The sequence below is a fragment of the Ceratotherium simum genome, chromosome 7, assembly GCF_057802395.1.
Source record: "Ceratotherium simum simum isolate JZ-2026a chromosome 7, ASM5780239v1, whole genome shotgun sequence".
In the NCBI taxonomy this organism is placed as follows: Eukaryota; Metazoa; Chordata; class Mammalia; order Perissodactyla; family Rhinocerotidae; genus Ceratotherium; species Ceratotherium simum.
In genome coordinates, this window is record NC_141906.1 from 41,335,094 (window position 1) to 41,352,570 (window position 17,477).

General features: G+C 38.5%; 1 protein-coding gene across 2 annotated transcripts in view; it reads left to right on the forward strand.

Annotated features, from left to right (window-relative positions):
- The first annotated feature begins 7,957 nt into the window (after positions 1-7,957).
- Positions 7,958-17,477, forward strand: part of CCDC81 (coiled-coil domain containing 81) — a 35,259-nt gene continuing 25,739 nt past the window's right edge. The window contains exons 1-3 of one of the 2 annotated variants that reach the window (XM_004434082.3): positions 7,958-8,104; positions 14,460-14,521; positions 15,913-16,069. In XM_004434082.3, coding sequence (XP_004434139.1) covers positions 8,026-8,104; positions 14,460-14,521; positions 15,913-16,069 — 298 coding nt within the window. In that variant the 5' untranslated portion in view covers positions 7,958-8,025. The remainder of the gene's footprint in view (positions 8,105-14,459; positions 14,522-15,912; positions 16,070-17,477) is intronic. The other variant, XM_087434020.1, reaches the window with a different exon arrangement.

The window sequence follows — 17,477 nt, forward strand, 5'->3', positions numbered from 1 at the left end:
ATTAATTTATCCTCCCTAGAGCTGTTCATTTTTTCCTGTACCTTAATGTTCCATTTGGGATCATTTTCCTTTAAGCTGAAGTACATCCTCATTTTTTCTCTTAGATTTTATTTATCTGAGAAATTTAAAAAATTTTTTCTATGGTTTTGAAGGACACTTCCTGGGTATAGTATTCTAGTTGGGCAGTTTTTTCTCTCAGCCCTCTAAAACCATCACTCCGTTGTCTTATGCTTTGATGTTTTTGTTGTGAAGTTAGTGGTATTTCTTGCTATTGTCTTTTTCTGTGTATGCTTTTAAGATGGTCTTTTTGTCTTTAGTTTCATTGGTTTGACTCTGATGTACCTAGGTGTGGTTTCCTTTGTATTTATCCTCTTTGGGGCTTGCTGATCTTGAAGCTATGGTTAATGTCTTTCATCGGTGTTCCAACCACTGTTCTCAACCATTGTTTCTCAAATGACTGCATCTTTCTTATTCTCTCTTCCCTCTCTTCCTAGAACTTCATTTGTCTCACATTTCTCTTACTCTGTTAAGTTCTTTTTACCCATTTTCTACTTTGAGGTTCAATTCGGATAATTTCTTCATATTCATCAATCCTGACTGATGCCATTTTCAGTCTGCAGTTAAAATCTCCCCATGAGTTCTTTATTTTTCAGTTTACTTACGAATTATTTATTTAAGCTTACTTCCCCCAGAACTCTGGGTTACTTTTTTTTTTTTTTTAATTCTCATCAAGATATATTTTATGTACAACAAACTGCACCCATTTAAGGAGTACACTTTGATGAGTTTTGATAGTTGTATTTTCCTGTGAAACGACCACCACACTCAAGACACAGAATATCTCTATCACCCCCAAAAGATTTCTCATGTCCCTTTGCAGTTCATCCCTCCTTCTGATCCCGGCCCCAGTCAATCACTGATTTGCCTGAGTCACTCTAAATTACTTTGCATTTTCTAGCATTTATATAAATGGAGTCACACAGTATGTACTCTTTGTTTCTGGTTTCTATCAGTCAGTATAAAGATATTGAGGTTTGTTGTCGTTGTTGCCTGTATCAGTAGTTCATTCCTTTCTATTACTGAACATTGTTACATTGTATGGGTATACTATCTGTTGTTTATCCATTTGCCATTTGATGGACACGTGGGTCATTTCACATTTTTGGCTATTGTGAATAAAGCTGCTGTGAATATTTGTGTATAACACTTTATATGAACATATGTTTTTATTTTTTTGCTTAAAAATGGTTGAATGCTTAGAACTGGAATGGCTAAGTCATGTGGTAGATGTATATTTAAGATGTATAAGAAACGGCCAGTTTTCAAAGTACGTTGAACCACTTTACATTCTCATCTACAGAATATAAGTTCCAATTGCTCCACATCTTCACCAACACTTGGTGTTATCAGTCTTTTTAATTGTAGCCATTCTATGTTGTAGTTGTATCTCATCGTGGTTTTAATATGTTTTTCCCTAATAACCAATGATGTTGAGAATCTTGTCTTCTGCTTATTGGCCATTTCTATATCTGCTTTTGTAAAACATATGTTCAAAAATTTCCCCATTTGAAAAAACTGGACTTATTATTGAGTTTTAGGAAGATTGAAAAAGTATGTATTCTGTATACCAGTTGTCAGATGTTTGTATAGTGAATATTTTTTCCTGTTCTATGTCTTTTGTTTTCATCTCTTAATGGTGTCTTTTGAGGAGAAAAAGTTTTTAATTTTGATAAAGTCCCACTTATCAAATTTTTATCTCTCATAATTCCTGCTTTTTGTGTCCTGAGAAAATATTTGTTTAACCACAAGATCACAAGATTTTTCTTTTATGTTTTATTCTAGAAGTTTTGTAGTTTTTACTTTTAGATTTAGGTCTATTATCCGTTTTAAGTTAATCTTTGTGTATTGTATGAGGTGAGTTGGCTGACAACTTATCACACATTGCTTAAAATCATCTACATTTCAGTTTTTTTCAGAGTATGTTTATTTATCAGTGGTCTCCATTTTAAAAAATAGTCAAGAGGTATTCCTTTGTCTGTAGAATACACATTTTGTTTTGCCTATGCAGAATGGTATAATATAATGGTGACACTGGGTGAATAACTGCAGGTTTAGAATTTTTGGAAGCCAAAAAAATCTTTCTCATTTTAACTTTTCACATTGTTTCTTTAAGTATACTGGAATTTCTTCTGTTAGCATTTATCATCATTATTCCTATTTCATGAATGAAAAATTGAGGCTCAGAAATATTAATATTTTTTTCAGTCATACAAATTATTTATGCTAATATTGGGTATGAACTCGGGTCTTCAAATATCGAATTTTTGTTTAGCACATGTGAAACGGAAAAAAGATGTAAAATGTTTATAAGAGGGCCAAGTCAGATTAGTACAGCATAAATATTAACTTTCTATTCATAAATAGATAATGTTATATACGTGGGTATCATTATCATATTTATTATTCATTGAGGCCACATCTATTAAACATGGGAAAGTCCTATTGTATGACTCTTATCCTGTAGAGAGTCCAGGCAGAATCATGACGGTGTGCTATATCCATTACTTGAAATGGTCTATTTTTAAATAATCTGGCTTGATGAGTTTTCTTATGTTTCTTCCTTGGGAGATCATTCTATAGCTTAGTCTCAAAGTATTCTCATTTGTCACATTAGCTAATTTACCTTTCTTCAATAGTGCTGCACCTTTCCCATTTCATTCACTAAAAGTTTATAAACAGCTGTCACTCTCAACAACATTAATCATCCTGTGGCCAGCTTTCCCATGGCTGCACTTATCCTTTAGTTATTTGGTAGCTTTCCCTCATTTCTCTAAGAAATTTCTCTGATTATAGTTGCCATCTGACATAAGGATTCTTTATACCATGTAATGAAACACAAATCCCATTTTAATACAATACTGAAGAGTATAATAATCTTCAAGTGATCAGATCATCCTCTATTCCAAGGCCTTCAGGAACCATCTATAGTTCCCCCAAAAAGCCCAAACTTCTTTGCTTAGCATTCAGACCAATCATCTCAGTTAGAAGTAATCTCCTTCCCCTTGTACTCCCATTACATTGTCCTTGTACCTCTAACATGAGAGTTAACATATCTTTACAATAGAGTTGCAGTGGACAAGAACTTAATTTTATGTGAATTCAAGTCTAAGTAAAGCTGAAAGAGAATAATTTGAATTAAAATACTTCATTTTTAACCATTAGTCCTTTATCAGCTAGGGTTCAATAAGAGAAGCGGAACCCCTATGAATGACAGAGAATACGGGATTTATTATGGGCATTAGCCCTTACAGAATGTAGGAACTGGTTAAGCAGTCTATGTCTGGTGTTGGCCTCTGTCTAGCGTTGGGCCTACAGTCAGCAGGGCCAACAGTCAGGAAGGAAAGATGGTCACGAAATGGGGGAGAGTAAAGAAAGATTGGAACTGTTGAGGACAGCTGCAACCCACAAGGACAAACTAGAACCCAGGCGGGACAAATTGGAACCTGCATCTGTCTCTCATTGCATCCAACTTCAGCGATATGAGTGACCTGCAGGATAAGGTAGTGGCTTTGGCATCGCTGTTGAACATGCACCTAGTTGAGGATTCAGAGAAGCTGAAGGAGGAGATTTGGTGGGAGCTGGAGAGCTTCAGGCCAGGCTGCTGGCCTATGCCTACGCAGTGAGCCCGCAGATCAGCGCCTAGCCCTAAAATGATCTTCAGAGTATAAAAACGTCTGCTGCTTTACTTCTTCCCTCCAAATCTCACACAAATTTCTCTTTAACCGTAACCTAGAAGCCTATAGGGAAGGGAATTTTGGGAACTGCAGTTCCATCTTAGCTAAGTTGACAGGGTACAAAGACCCCACAAGTGCACTTCTGCATAAGATCTTGAGTTAGCAAGGGATTGAAGATATGCATCTGGTATATTTTCAGTCTGTCTCAGTTACCAAGTACCTCTCATAGTGTAAGTATCTCACAGTGCTGAGTACAATTCTACTATTTGGTTGAATTTTTCGAAGAAGACTGCTTTCCTAATCACAAGCCAACTGCCTCATTACATGCTCACGTAAAGAAAGTGCTCTGATCCAATGCTGGAGAGAAAGACTGGCTGCATTGGGTCTATGAACCAAGAGATGAAATGTGGTTCTCCAACATGGTGCCTTCCTAAGAAGCTATTTCTAGAGTGATTTTCCTGTATCCAATTTCCAATTTACACTTTGACTTTGGAACCCAATCCTAGTTTTAGAATCTTCTTCAATAAATATTTATTAAGTGGTGAATGAATTGTGTACTTCTTATGTGTAGGGATTTTCTACTGTTGTATTTCTCTTAGCAAATAGCAAAGTGCTTGACACAAATTAGATACTCAATAGATGTGGGTTAAATTATTTATTGGAAATTTTTATTCTGGTGTTGTGCAATATCAAAACGACAGTATTGTAAATGCTTTATTTTTCAATAGGTTTCCAAGTTGCTCTTAATATGAGCCACTGACTATTGTGTATGCTTTGGGGCCTGGGTAAAAGTGACTGCCCATTCAATGTGGGTTTTATAAGGCAAATTGGAGCCTGCAGAAAAGTATATGTACATTGAAGTACTTTGGAAAACTTTGGCCCAGTTTGTTTCTTTCAATGTTTGCATAAGTTCCTGCACTCTGCCTGTACCTCTCCCTCTGTCTCTCTTTCTCTGGTAAATTATCTTTAAAATATTATTAAAGTCAGCCATGCTCTTGGTAAACAGTAAATAAAGGAGAAAAGTGAACATAAAAGTTCTCTGAACTCCTCCATCTCTACACACAATTTCACACCTTCCAAAAATAACCACTGCTGATATTTTCTGTGTATCTTTCCTCAAATATTCTATGTATTTACAAACATATATATGAATATGCATATATATATTTACATTATATGTATATCTGAAACAAATAGGATCATATTATAAATACTATTCTGCAACAGGTTTTCACTTAATATATCTTGAAACTTTTTAAATATCAGCACATAAATGTACAGCTTTCTTTTAAGCAAACTCTTAAAAATGTATTCCGAAGTACAGATTTACAATTTAACTTGTTCCTTGTGATGGTTATCTTAGATTAAGTCTAAGACTTAGCATTATTACAAACAATGTTGCATATACATATATCTTTGCATGTATCATGCAGGTATACCCAAAGAGCAAATTCTTAGCACTGGAATCGCATGGTTTGCCCAAGCTATGTCATCAACTGAAGGTAATGTATTTTCAGGATATATAATGTTTATAGCTCATTGGAAGTTGCTAGTAAACACAGGGTCACATGTTTCTCCACAGCCTCTTTTGTCAAGAGACCTTTGACAAAAGGAAAACAAGACCTTGAGAGAAAGGTCTTTGTCTTTATTATTTGTCAATCCTCCTTTGGCCATCTACAATTCACTAATAATTAGCAGTCATTCATAACCGTCTTCTGAAACTGAAGACAACTTTTCTAGAGACTAAAAGTGTCATCACCATATTTAACTCAAAATCTAGTCTATCATTCTAAGAAACTAATACATTTTTACAATTCCATTATTATCTTAAGATAGAAAAATATTCCTGACATTGCCACTAAAAATTGGCTGGCCTGGCAATTGTTATCAGGACAACTGTCACAAAAGAGTTTGCCATTGCTTGCTGCTGATCCATTCAACAATATTCTCTGCCTATTTCCCTGAAGGATTTGAGACGGCCCGCTCTGCAAGGACGAGTGCTTCAAGACTGACACCATCGATAGACAAAAGGACAAAAGGCCGGCGATAAAATGGAGGGTAGGAGGAAATTATTTTTCCAAGAAACTAGCTTAAGAAAGACCCAAAACTTAGTTCTGAGCTTTGTAGTAGACAAGGTAGAGAGAAAAAGAGGCTGAGTCACAGAGCTTGCCATTTTCTAGCACAGAGGTTTTCAGTCCTATTAGACATGATTCTTTTTTATAACAAATATTTTTTACTGCTTTGTTATTACCCTGAAATGAGGTCTGTGGATAATACAGCTTATCTACCTACACCTTTTAAAAGTAAATATAAAATCATAAGTCTAGTATAATAGAGAAAATAAGGTAAGTAATGTATAGTAAAATAATACCTGTTTTAACATCTGTCCAGGCATGACTATGCTGGAAGACAAATGAAGTCACCACATGCTTATATCTATAGGAAGAATCCCTATGAATGCAACAGCTACAAATGCAGTCTCGTTCCGGTGTGCTGGCGACTCAACTACCACCAGCCTCATTGACGGTGATGATATAATTTGCCTAAATGAGAAAGAATTCTTAAATCCTGAAAAAAAGCATACTCTTCCCCCAATTTACTTGGATTTTGAATTCCTAGGAAATTAAGTGATATTGAAATTGTGCAATAACTTCTTTGTCTTGACATGTAAAGTGGATTTTTTTCTAGGCCCAAAAGCAGCCCTTTTTTTTTTTCTTATATGGAAGTCTGATGAGATATTCAACAATGGTGCAGAATGTGGAACAATCTTCGCTGTGCAGGACTGTCCTGTACGTTGCAGGTGGTTTCACATCCCCAGTGTCTGTCCACACTTAAGTGCCAGAAGTTCCTCCCTCCCATCACCATTGCAACAACCACCGTGGAAATCTGCTTGGCATTATCTGTTAAAATCTGCATTTCCCCAGACCCAGTAATCTGCTCCTAGTAACACATCCAATATGAGTATATACATGCATCAAAAATTTTGTTCAAGAATGTTTGCAGCAACGTTATTCCTAATAGCCCCAAATGGAAACTCAAATGTCCCCTCAATAGTGGAATGGATAAATAAATAGTCCCATATTCACACAAAGGAAATAATATACAACAGTGAAAATGAACAAATTGTGGAATGGATAAATAAATAGTCCCATATTCACACAAAGGAATAATATACAACAGTGAAAATGAACAAATTGCTACTATAGAAACCAGGGAGGAATCTCACAAATGTAATGTTGAGTGACAGAGCCACACACAAAAGAAGACACACTACGTGTATGATTCCCAAAGTTCAAACACAGGCAAAACGAATTCATAGTATTTGTTGGAATAATGCCTGGAGAGGGGTTAATGTGCCTTTCTGTCGTACTGAAAGAGTTCTATTTTTTGACCTGGAGGGGGTTTAGATGGGTGTGTTCACTTTGTGATAATTCATCATCAGCAGAGAGGACAGTATGAAAACAGTTCTGCAGGATGAGATTCGTGAAGCTTATAGGGAGGAAAAAAAACATGACTGTAATTTTTAAAAAGTTAACTCCCTCCCCAATCCTCCAGCCCTCCATTTCCTAGGAGGGGAGCCCAGGAAAAACCAAACCCGAGAAACATATTCCAGCTCAAACTCAAACTCTCAAACAGATCCGGAGACTCAAATGTCCATCACTCGGGGCAAAAGGTATTCCTAGATTTGTCCAAGGTGATTACAAAAGCCACTAAGTCTCTTCGCTGCCCAGAGTAAGAGGGGAGAGAAAAAACAAAGTTAAAAAACATTAAGTTACTTCCCAACCTCCCTGCCTTGAGCTCCCAAATCACCCGGGCAACCTGGGGCCCAGACCCATCTTAGGGGGCGGGGCTGAGGCCCTACTTTGACGCCCTAGCAACGGAGCGAGCCTTTGCCGCGTCCTAGCAACGCGCCCCGCCCTGCCGTCGGCTGGCCTACCTTCCCTTGGCGCCTCTCCTCCGCCCGCGGCTCAGACTCACCCTCTCACTGAGCTCAGTGGCCCCGAGGGCTTGGATTTGCACACTCCGATTCCGGCGCCGGACAGCTCTCCGGGTTCCTGTGGTGGGACCCTTTTAGGGAGAGGCAGAGCGTGGGGAGGAACAGCGAGAAGCAACGTTTAAATTTAAGAAAGAAAAAAATTAAGATTTGGTAATTTTTATTTTTAAGGCACATCCAAAGCTCTGGGCAGAGGGGGCTGGAGGGTGGGAAGATCACTTCTGTACAAACTCCGTATAAAGAAGGAAGAAAAGAGACCCATTGAGGACCCAGCACCGAGCCGACGGGGGACTGGAGATGTTGGACACCATCGCCCCTTCAGTGCAGGACCTGGGCAGGCAGGTGCTGCCCACACTGCCCTCGCTGAGTCAGGAGGGTAAGCGACATGGGGCAAGGCCCTGGGGGCTGAACCTTCACCTGCTCGGAGAAGAGGCGAAAGACCTCCTTCCTATCGCCTGGCTCTGGCTGGGCTGGATTGTCCGTGTTGCCTTGGCAACCAGCTGATAATCACAGCAGGCTCATGCTGGATGCCCAGAGACAGTTTCTTTATTGACTGCCTTAATGAGGGAAAGCGGCCAGCTGAGGGTTTTGATTAAACGAGATCATGCATATAGAGCTCTTAGCTTGGGGACTAGCACAGAATAAGTGCTCAATAAATGTTAGCTAAAAACAACCACCTCAAACAGGCTCCTTCTCAGAGTTCATGAAAAAACACGGCTATTTTTATTCCCCTTGATATCTTGGGATTGTGTTACAAAAGTGAGATGAACATAAAAAGAACTGGTGTTTGGAAGAAGACCTGGCAGCTTCTCATAGAAAACTTACTAGCCTTAGTTAAAAGCATAGTTTCTTAGAAGAGTCACCCCAAAGTGACACTGAGGTCTGTCTGCAAGTGATAGGAGCCCTTGGGAAGAAAAGTGCTCTAGAAATGGAAGCTATTATTACTATCAAGTCATTGTAACATAGGAATGTTGCCTAGGCTTTAGCCAAATGATTTTAGGAGACAAAATAAATAGGAGTAGATGCCTCTTCTTTCTCTTTCCCGGAATCACTCCTATTTTTTCCTGTTAAAATAATTCTAAAAGAAGCATTAAAGATAATGGTTTTATGGATTTAAAAAATATTTGCCATATTTATAAATTTATATATAATTTATTCATCCAAGTAATTTTGAGAACCTACTATGTACTGGGCACTAGAGAACTGATGGTGAGCAAATCCTTGGAATTTACAATATAGTGGAGAAGATACACATTTACCAAATAATCACAGAAATCAATATAAATTTACAATTAAGTAAGTGCTATCAAGGAGGAGGTGTGTGGTACAACGAGAACTTTTTTTTTTTTTGTGAGGAAGATTGGCCCTGAGCTAACATCTGCCAATCTTCCTCTTTTTGCTGAGGAAGACTGGCCCTGGGCTAACATCTGTGCCCATCTTCCTCCACTTTATATGGGACGCCGCCACAGCATGGCTTGCCAAGCAGTGTAACAGTTCGCACCAGGTATCCGAACCGGTGAACGCCGGGCCGCTGCAGTGGAGCGCGTGCACTTAGCCTCTTGTGCCACCCAGCCGGCCCCACAATGAGAACTTTTAATGAGGGTGAGAATGGGGGTGTGTGTTAAGATTTGCCAAAGAAGGGAAGATTTGAGCTGAGATATGAAGAGTGAGTTGGAATTAAGTAGGTGAAACGGATCAGTGGGGTAGGGAGTGGAGGGGAGGTGGGAGTGCTCTTGGCAGAGGGAATACCAAGAGCAAAAGCTCTTGGTGGGAGGGAGCATGGTGTGATTTAGGAATTGAAAGGTCAATATGGCTGCTCTACAGCTGCAGGAAGGAGTGTGTTCTAAAGGAGGCTGGAGAGAAAGGGAGGGGTCAGGTTATGCAGGGCCTTGCAAGTCATATTAAAGATGTCGGCCTTTATGATAAGCCTGATGGGAAGCCATTAACTGTTTTGAGTGGAGCTAAAGGAGGAGTTGAATATCATGATCAAGTTTGTGTTTTGAAAAGATTGTTCTGGTTGCAATGTGGAGGATGAATTGGAGGGTAAAGCATGTCTACAACAGTAACCTAAGTGAGAGTGAAGGTAGCTTGGTCTAAATTGGCAAAATGGAGAGAAGTGGACAGACTGAAAGGCTATTTGGTGTTAAAATTACAGATTATGGTGATGAACTGGATATGGAGAGTGAGAGAGAAGGGAAGTCTCAAGGATGACTTCTGAGTTCCTGGCTTATGTAACTGGATAGATAATGGTGCCCTTCACTGAGATGGAAACCCTGAATAAAGAACAAGATTTAAGGGAAGGAAGATCCTGGTTTTGAGCAAGTTGAGTGTCTTTGTGAGATATCCAAATAGGCAGTTGGTTACACACATCCAGAACTTCAAAAGGCAGAGGGTGTCTGGCCTTCTAAATAAACATTTGGGAGTCCTCTGCATATTGGTGGTCATTAAAGCCCTGAGCACGGATGTGACTGCTTAAGCAGAGAGTATAGAATGAAAACAGAAGGCCTAGGGCTGTACTTTGAAAAACTCCAAGATTTGATGGCCTGGTTGAGAAAGATGAGCCTGCAAAGGAGACTGAGAAGAAATGGCAGGGAGGTAGGAAGAAAACCCAGGAGAGAGTAGTGACACAAAAGACAAGAGGAGAGGTGCTTAAAGGAGGAGGGAGTGGTCACCAGCGTCAGATATGACTGAGGGGTCACAGAGGTGAAAATTAAACATGTCCATTGAATTTATTGACAAGGAGACCATTGGTTACTTCAGCAAGAGCTTTATTGGTTGAATGACAGAAGCAGAAGGCAAATGACTACTTCTTAACTTTTACAAGTGACTCATTGTAAAGGAGATAAGGATAAACCCCCATCTCAGCAAAACACATAAATTAACTTTTCTTCGTTGTATATGTTAAATCCTGCTGCTTCGGTATGTTTCACCAAAGTTTAATGTTATTTAATTATAGTACTTAGAAGGTTCCATCATCATTTTACAGATGTGAACTGGGTGAAACTATTGAAGACTACACAGCTAGCAACTGATCTTTCCACTGCACTATGCTCTGGGAATAGGTTTCTGTGTTCACATTACTCTATAATATTTTGCTCTGTTGTATATCAGTATTTTAATTTTAGAAGATGTTTTATAAAGTCAGGGAACTTACCTTTTATTTTTTGATATTAATATCTATTTCAAGCCTATATTCTATAATTTATGTAATGGGCGTTTAGTCCTTTTTTATAATGATCATATATAAGATACAGCATTCCTGCTACTTGGCAGTGTTTAAAAATATGGTTTTGAATGCACAAAATGTTTAGAATTTGAAGCCAAATGAAGGTTGAACTGAATATAGAAGGTATATCCAGGGATTATTTCTTTATAATAGTGATTCTTGGTTTCAGTGTTTGATTAAAATAAATAATAACCCCAGCTTTCCTTAAAATATAAAAGTAGCATATTTTTTAATTTGCTTTTTAGACTGGATTAAAATTCTTTTTGTTTTGAGATTTAGTGATAGTCTCTCTGACACTTTGGGATCTCAGAAAAGTCAAAGTTAGAAATCATAGTCTGTAAGATTTCCAAATCTATTCCAATTGAATTGCAGGGGCCTATAACCTCCTAAAGGGAATGACGTGCATGTTTTCCTTTTTCTTCATTAAGAAATAGCAAATTTCAGTTTAGAATAATAAACTCTGCTGTTATATAACTTTGCCTATCAGATTTTATAGAGTAAAACAATGCGGTAGACTTGAATGTATCATTCAAATGAAGAAAGATGATCCTCAAATTTCCAATTAAGCTCAGTCAAGTCTTTTCACTAGGGTTTGGTTGCAAGCTATATAGTTTCTCCTGGCCCTAATTAAATCATTTCCTTTTGGTGTAGATTGTTTTCCTGAAATTTGAGCTGCATATCATGAGTCTAGGTGAAAGACTTAACAGTTTTGACTTAATAACTTCGAAAGGTCTCCATGTAAATCTGGATATTGAGATTCTGTTTTATTAGTGAATCAATGACAATTTTGGTCGTGACGAAAATTTTAATTCAGTATACAATTGGGACTGGTTGAAAGACCTTCTTAGTTTTTAGCAGCCAGCAGTAGAATTCTTTTGTCTATGGGGGTGGGAAGGAGTAGGGACTAGAGTAGGATGAGGCAGAATAGAGGAAATACCTGATTATAGTAAACTGTATATCCATGATTTAAAGCGAAGGGCAGAATCTTGTCACTTGGCTCACCATAGCACGCAGCCCTAGTTTTCTTGGTGGACGAGTGAATTCCTATCACCCAACTTGTTCCCAGATGCCCATGAGAGTCCCTACAACTTCTCCTTGCCTAATCTGCTCTTTCCCTGGCATATTATTGAAAATATTTATAACCCTGATGTACTGGAATTAAAAGATTGCAATTTCCCTGCTTTAGGTACTGGTTTAAACCATTAGAAAAAAAAGTCATACCAATAAATTAAGCAGTTTTCAAAGTGAGGAAAGAATTGGTCTTTTGTCACTGACTGCATCTATGACCTGAAGTGGCAACCTGGTAAATGTCACTGTTCTTTTTTTTTCCCCAAGATTCACGCTGAGCTAACATCTATTGCCAATCTGCCTCTCTCTCTCTTTTTTTCCCTCTCCAAAGCCCCAGTACATAGTTGTATATTCTAGTTGTAAGTCCTTCTATGTGAGTGGCCGCCACAGCATGGCTACTGACAGGTGAGTGGTGTGGTTCCACGCCTGGGAACAGAACCTGGGCCACTGAAGCGGAGCTAGCTGAACTTTAACCATTAGGCCATCAGGGCTGGTTCGAAATGTCACTGTTCTTGATCTTTTATTTTGAGAACTAAAACATAACACTCTTGATTTGCAAAGAGTTCCTCATTGGAAAGTATCTTTAATACACATGATTAGGCTTTGGATGGAGATGTCAACACAGACATAGTTTTCTGTATTTCTAAATATTAGTTATACCTAGAGTATACTTTGATATCACACATTAACACTTTAGTCATTGGCAACTACTTATTTTTCTACCCATTTTTTGGAACACAGCTCAGAACAAGAAAATAAACATAGAAGGCCTCCCTCTGGTCATTCAAAGCAGATAATGCTAAGTTTATGCACTGATTCAAAGGAAAGCCCCTTGAGCCCCTACCCAAAGTTCTGTTTTTTTTTTTTTTTTGTGAGGAAGATCAGCCCTGAGCTAACATCCATGCCAATCCTCCTCTTTTTGCTGAGAAAGACTGGCCCTGGGCTAACATCTGTGCCCATCTTCCTCCACTTTATATGGGCTGCTGCCACAGCATGGCCTGACAAGCAGTGCATCAGTGCGCGCCCGGGATCCGAACCCAGGCCGCCAGCAGCGGAGTGCATGCACTTAACCGCTATGCCACAGGGCCAGCCCCCCCAAATTTCTGGTTTTTAAAATGATTATTTTAGACATAGTGTTAGTATATTTGTTGAAATCAAGAACACAGCAGATCAGAAGCAGTGAATTAGGAATGGGCAGGAGGCCTGCAGAGCACTAGCAGCAGAGAGAGGTGACAGCTGGTAGTCTAACAGTGACAATTGAGAATGAAAATGAAAAGTAAGTCCAGAATTAAGCAAAAATATGGTGATCATTTCATGATATATACAAATATCAAATCATTATGTTGTATACCTGAAACTAATATAATATGTCAATTGTATCTCAATAAAAAAATTATTGCTTCATAGGTTTAGTAATGATGTCATATGGGCATAAGACATTTAAAAAATATTGAAGGCTATTACCTGCTACTCACTGTTCAAAGTACACAAAGGTTCAGTGCACAAAACAGCTTACGTCCCTGCTCTCATGGAGTGTATCATCTGGGCAGGGCAGTGCAGAATGATGATACACACACACACACACACACACACACACACACACACACACACACAGAGTCTCTATAAAGAGGACCCCCACCCCCAAAAAAGAATTAAACAAAAATAGAAGTATAGAGACAGCAAATGCACAGACAACAGCCTTTCATGCCTTGGGGTCCTTGGCCTAATTTTTGAGTTATAGAATGGTATAAGAATGAATATTCATATTAATCAGATGGCGCAGAGTAGATACATGATAAATGCTTGTTGAATGGGTCATTAAGAAAAGGCTATATTATACTTGGTTAACTCTGTTTATAGAATAAAGGGAAATGTGTGACAAAGTTCCCTTTATTCTAGAAAGATTTCCTTCAAAAATTTATTATTGTTATTATTTTTTAAAAATCCTTTATTTTTTATTTATTTATTTTTTTTGTGAGGAAGATTAGCCCTGAGCTAACATCCGATGCCGATCCTCCTCCCCTCCTTTTTTTGCCGAGGAAGATTGGCCCTGAGCTAACATCTGTACCCATCTTCCTCTACTTTATACGGGACGCTGCCACAGCATGGTGTGACAAGCAGTGCGCTGGTGCGCGCCCGGGATCCGAACCTGTGAACCCCAGCTGCCGAAGCGGAGCGCGTGCGCTTAACATCTTGCGCCACCAGGCCAGCCCCATGTTATTGTTATTTTTAATCACATTTTTGGAACTTAAAGGGGTAAGCTTTAGTTACCATAAAAATTAACTTTGGGAAATGACCTTATTTTGTTAATTCTAAATTATTTAGGAATCACTGTTATTTGATTCTGCATTTTATATTTACATTTTTATTTATTAGCACTAAGATACTATTGCATGGGTGCTTACATAAATTATTTTTGGTTTTCTTTGAATTTCAGAAGTCTCTACTATCTGGGGGAATGTGTCAGAATTTGTGGAACGGCAGCTGTCCCTACATAAGGTAGGATTTATACTTTAATTTTAATGTAGGAGTCCAAAGGATCTTTCCTCCTCAGTCTCATATAATTTTGCTGGAAGCAGGATGGCAGACTTTAGAGCCACCCAGTTTGACTTTCAGTCCTGTGATTTTATGATGCTCATGCTTAGAACTTGTGGCTAGTAGATTTAACAAACATGGATTTTTGTCCTTAGGTAATGGATTTGTAAGTTCTGCTCTTCTAGTGATACAAAGTGCAGCACTGCTCAGCCTGGGTGTGTGTAGAGGAACTAGATGAGACGACATAGCTATCGAAGGATATAATGCTTCTTGTCTTGCCTCCTTGCAGGGAATGGATTTTAACTGAAATATAAGACAAGGACTGAACTCAACTTGCCAAAAATGAGAAACTTTGCCCAGGGCTGGGCTGTTTCCTCATGTCAAGTTTTGAGTTTGGTGCCATAGGACTGGACAGAGATCTGTGGAGTTTGGAGGGAGCTGGGAGATTGTGGAACTTTTATACCCTACTCAGAGGTCCCAATATGTTAGCCCTTGGGCTGAATTTATCCTTCAGACGTATTTTGTTTGGTCTGATAATTTGAATTAGTCATCACTACTTAAAATTGGGAGAGTTTATATAAATTTTTGGATTTTTTCCTCAAAAAATCAGCAGATTTAACAATACCAGTTTTCCATTGCTGTGTAGTGAGGCTTGGCTGTAGCTGACAATGGGCTCTCCTCTCCCCATGCCCCCATGGGGCACGCACTCTCTAGCCGCCATGTCTCTGCTGGCTATCATCACTCCCTTGACTTCTTTCTTGGCCCATGTAGGCATTTGAGTTTGTAACCCTTGGTGTATTGATAGTTCCAGGAAGACAGAGACCCAGTTTGAGAGCCAAAAGCATTTGCTTCTACCTATCAGTGAAGAACGCCACACTGCAGCATATGCCTTGAATGCTGGGCTGTCTGATTTTAAGTGAGAGACATAAAACCTAAAAGAGGGAATGAGAAAGCAGAGATTCTCATGACTCCTTAAATTCCCTCCCTCCAATGGCACATGATTAAAATTTAGAGTGTCACAAAATTTAGGACAAAAGTAATCTTAGATATAGATTGAAAGTAGCTGAGGACTAAGTTTTCTTAGTCCTTACAGCCTTTGAATGACATGGAGACGAGGGATCTGATGTCAGACAAGCATCATGGATTAATATATTACATTTTATACTAAACTTACTTGAAAACTTAGAGTCATAAAATGCTATAGCTATAAGAGATCATAGAGATCATTGAATTTTTAAGGCCTAAGCTTAATTTTCTTCATGCTTTTTGTATAATAGTACTAAGGATTATTTTTCTTTACCCCTTCAGTGAATTCTGTTTGTTGTTCTTTTTTTCCCCCTTCTTTTGCGTTTCAGGGGGTTCAGATTCCAGGACTTGGAACTTTTACTTTCATGAGACAAAAGCTGGAAGTGGGAAACAAGAAGTTTATCCTAATTCAGAGGCCCATATTTATCATGGCAGAGAAGTTAGTACAGATCCATGCGCTCAAACAAAACAAAGTATATACTCCTGGTAAATCTTTTCAATATTTAAGGCTTTCCCAGAAGGTGACTGGCCTGGGGATGAAAATGAAAGGGCAAAGCTTGGCCAGTTGCTGCTTTATTTGTTTCTGATTTGAGGGGCGCACTTTTTATGTGGACCCTTGGCAGAAGGAGTGTCTGAGGTAGGAAATAATATACAGTCTTCCTGTAGAGGCAGGCATGAGAAGACCTTATGTGACATAAAGGCAAGTTTATATCAAAGCCACATCACAGAGTTGTGCAGACTTTATTCATATTTCAGATTGTCAGAAATTAAAAGTAGTTAGAAAGAAGAGAAAGTTAATTAGGGCCTTTGTTTAGGAGAATGACAGTTGGGGGGAGAATGACAGTACTTTTTCACAGTATCAGCTGTGAAAAAGATCACTGTGTTTCTAGCATATATATAATTTAAATTATTAAAATTCAAAATTTAGAAGATTAATAATTCCATAAAGATGTAATACCTTGTATACTTCTCACATTGTAAAATCATTCTTTCTTTCCTTCCTCTCTTTTTTTTCTCCCTCCCTTTCTCCCTTCCTTCCTTCCTTCCACAAATATTTACTGAGGGCCAACTATGTGTCAGGCCTTGTTCCAGGTGCTTGAGATATAGTGGTAAACAAAACAGATGTGATGCCTGCCACAGGACGCTGACATTCCAGCGTTACTGTGTGGACTTTGTGACACCTGCCCTGGTTACTTAGAGGCCTTTGGGGCTTCCTTCCTGATTTCTGGCTGTGTCCCTTGTGATCTTCCTTATCATCCCCTCCTGCATCAGACTCATACCTGGATGAAGAGAGACGGTGTACCCCTAATGCCGGCAGGTGAAAAGGCTAAAACTTCCCTTTATGTTAACTTCCTTGCAAGTTAATTTTCAGAGTAACTTTCTACCAAAAAATGATATATTGGAAAAACCAAATACCAACTAACTATACTTAGAAGTCATTATACATATATTCTGTATGGTGGGCTTGATGGACTTTTCAGCCATTTTTACTTACAGTTTTAGGAGAGAAGAAATATAACATCCTAATTCATCAAAAACCTACCAAATGAAGTGAAAATAAAGCCAACTTTTTTTGCAAAAACATTTGTGCCTTAGAATTGAGCTTATTTTCAATCTTGGATCTTGTATTGTAGTCCAAAAAAGTAGTTTAGATCTATAATTAATTTTTTTACAAGGTTGAGGAAATTCCAGAATTAAACATATAGGATTGAATTCATTCACAAGAACAATTCTGTGCAGAGTTTAGTTTTGGGGTTATGATTCTTCATCATTAATTAACTAGATAACTAATCAAACATTATACAGTGATTCTTAAAGACTATTAAGACCTTGCTTTGGTCTTATTGCTTTGGTCTGATTATTGGTCCTTGCTTTGAAGAGCTCAGAATCTAGC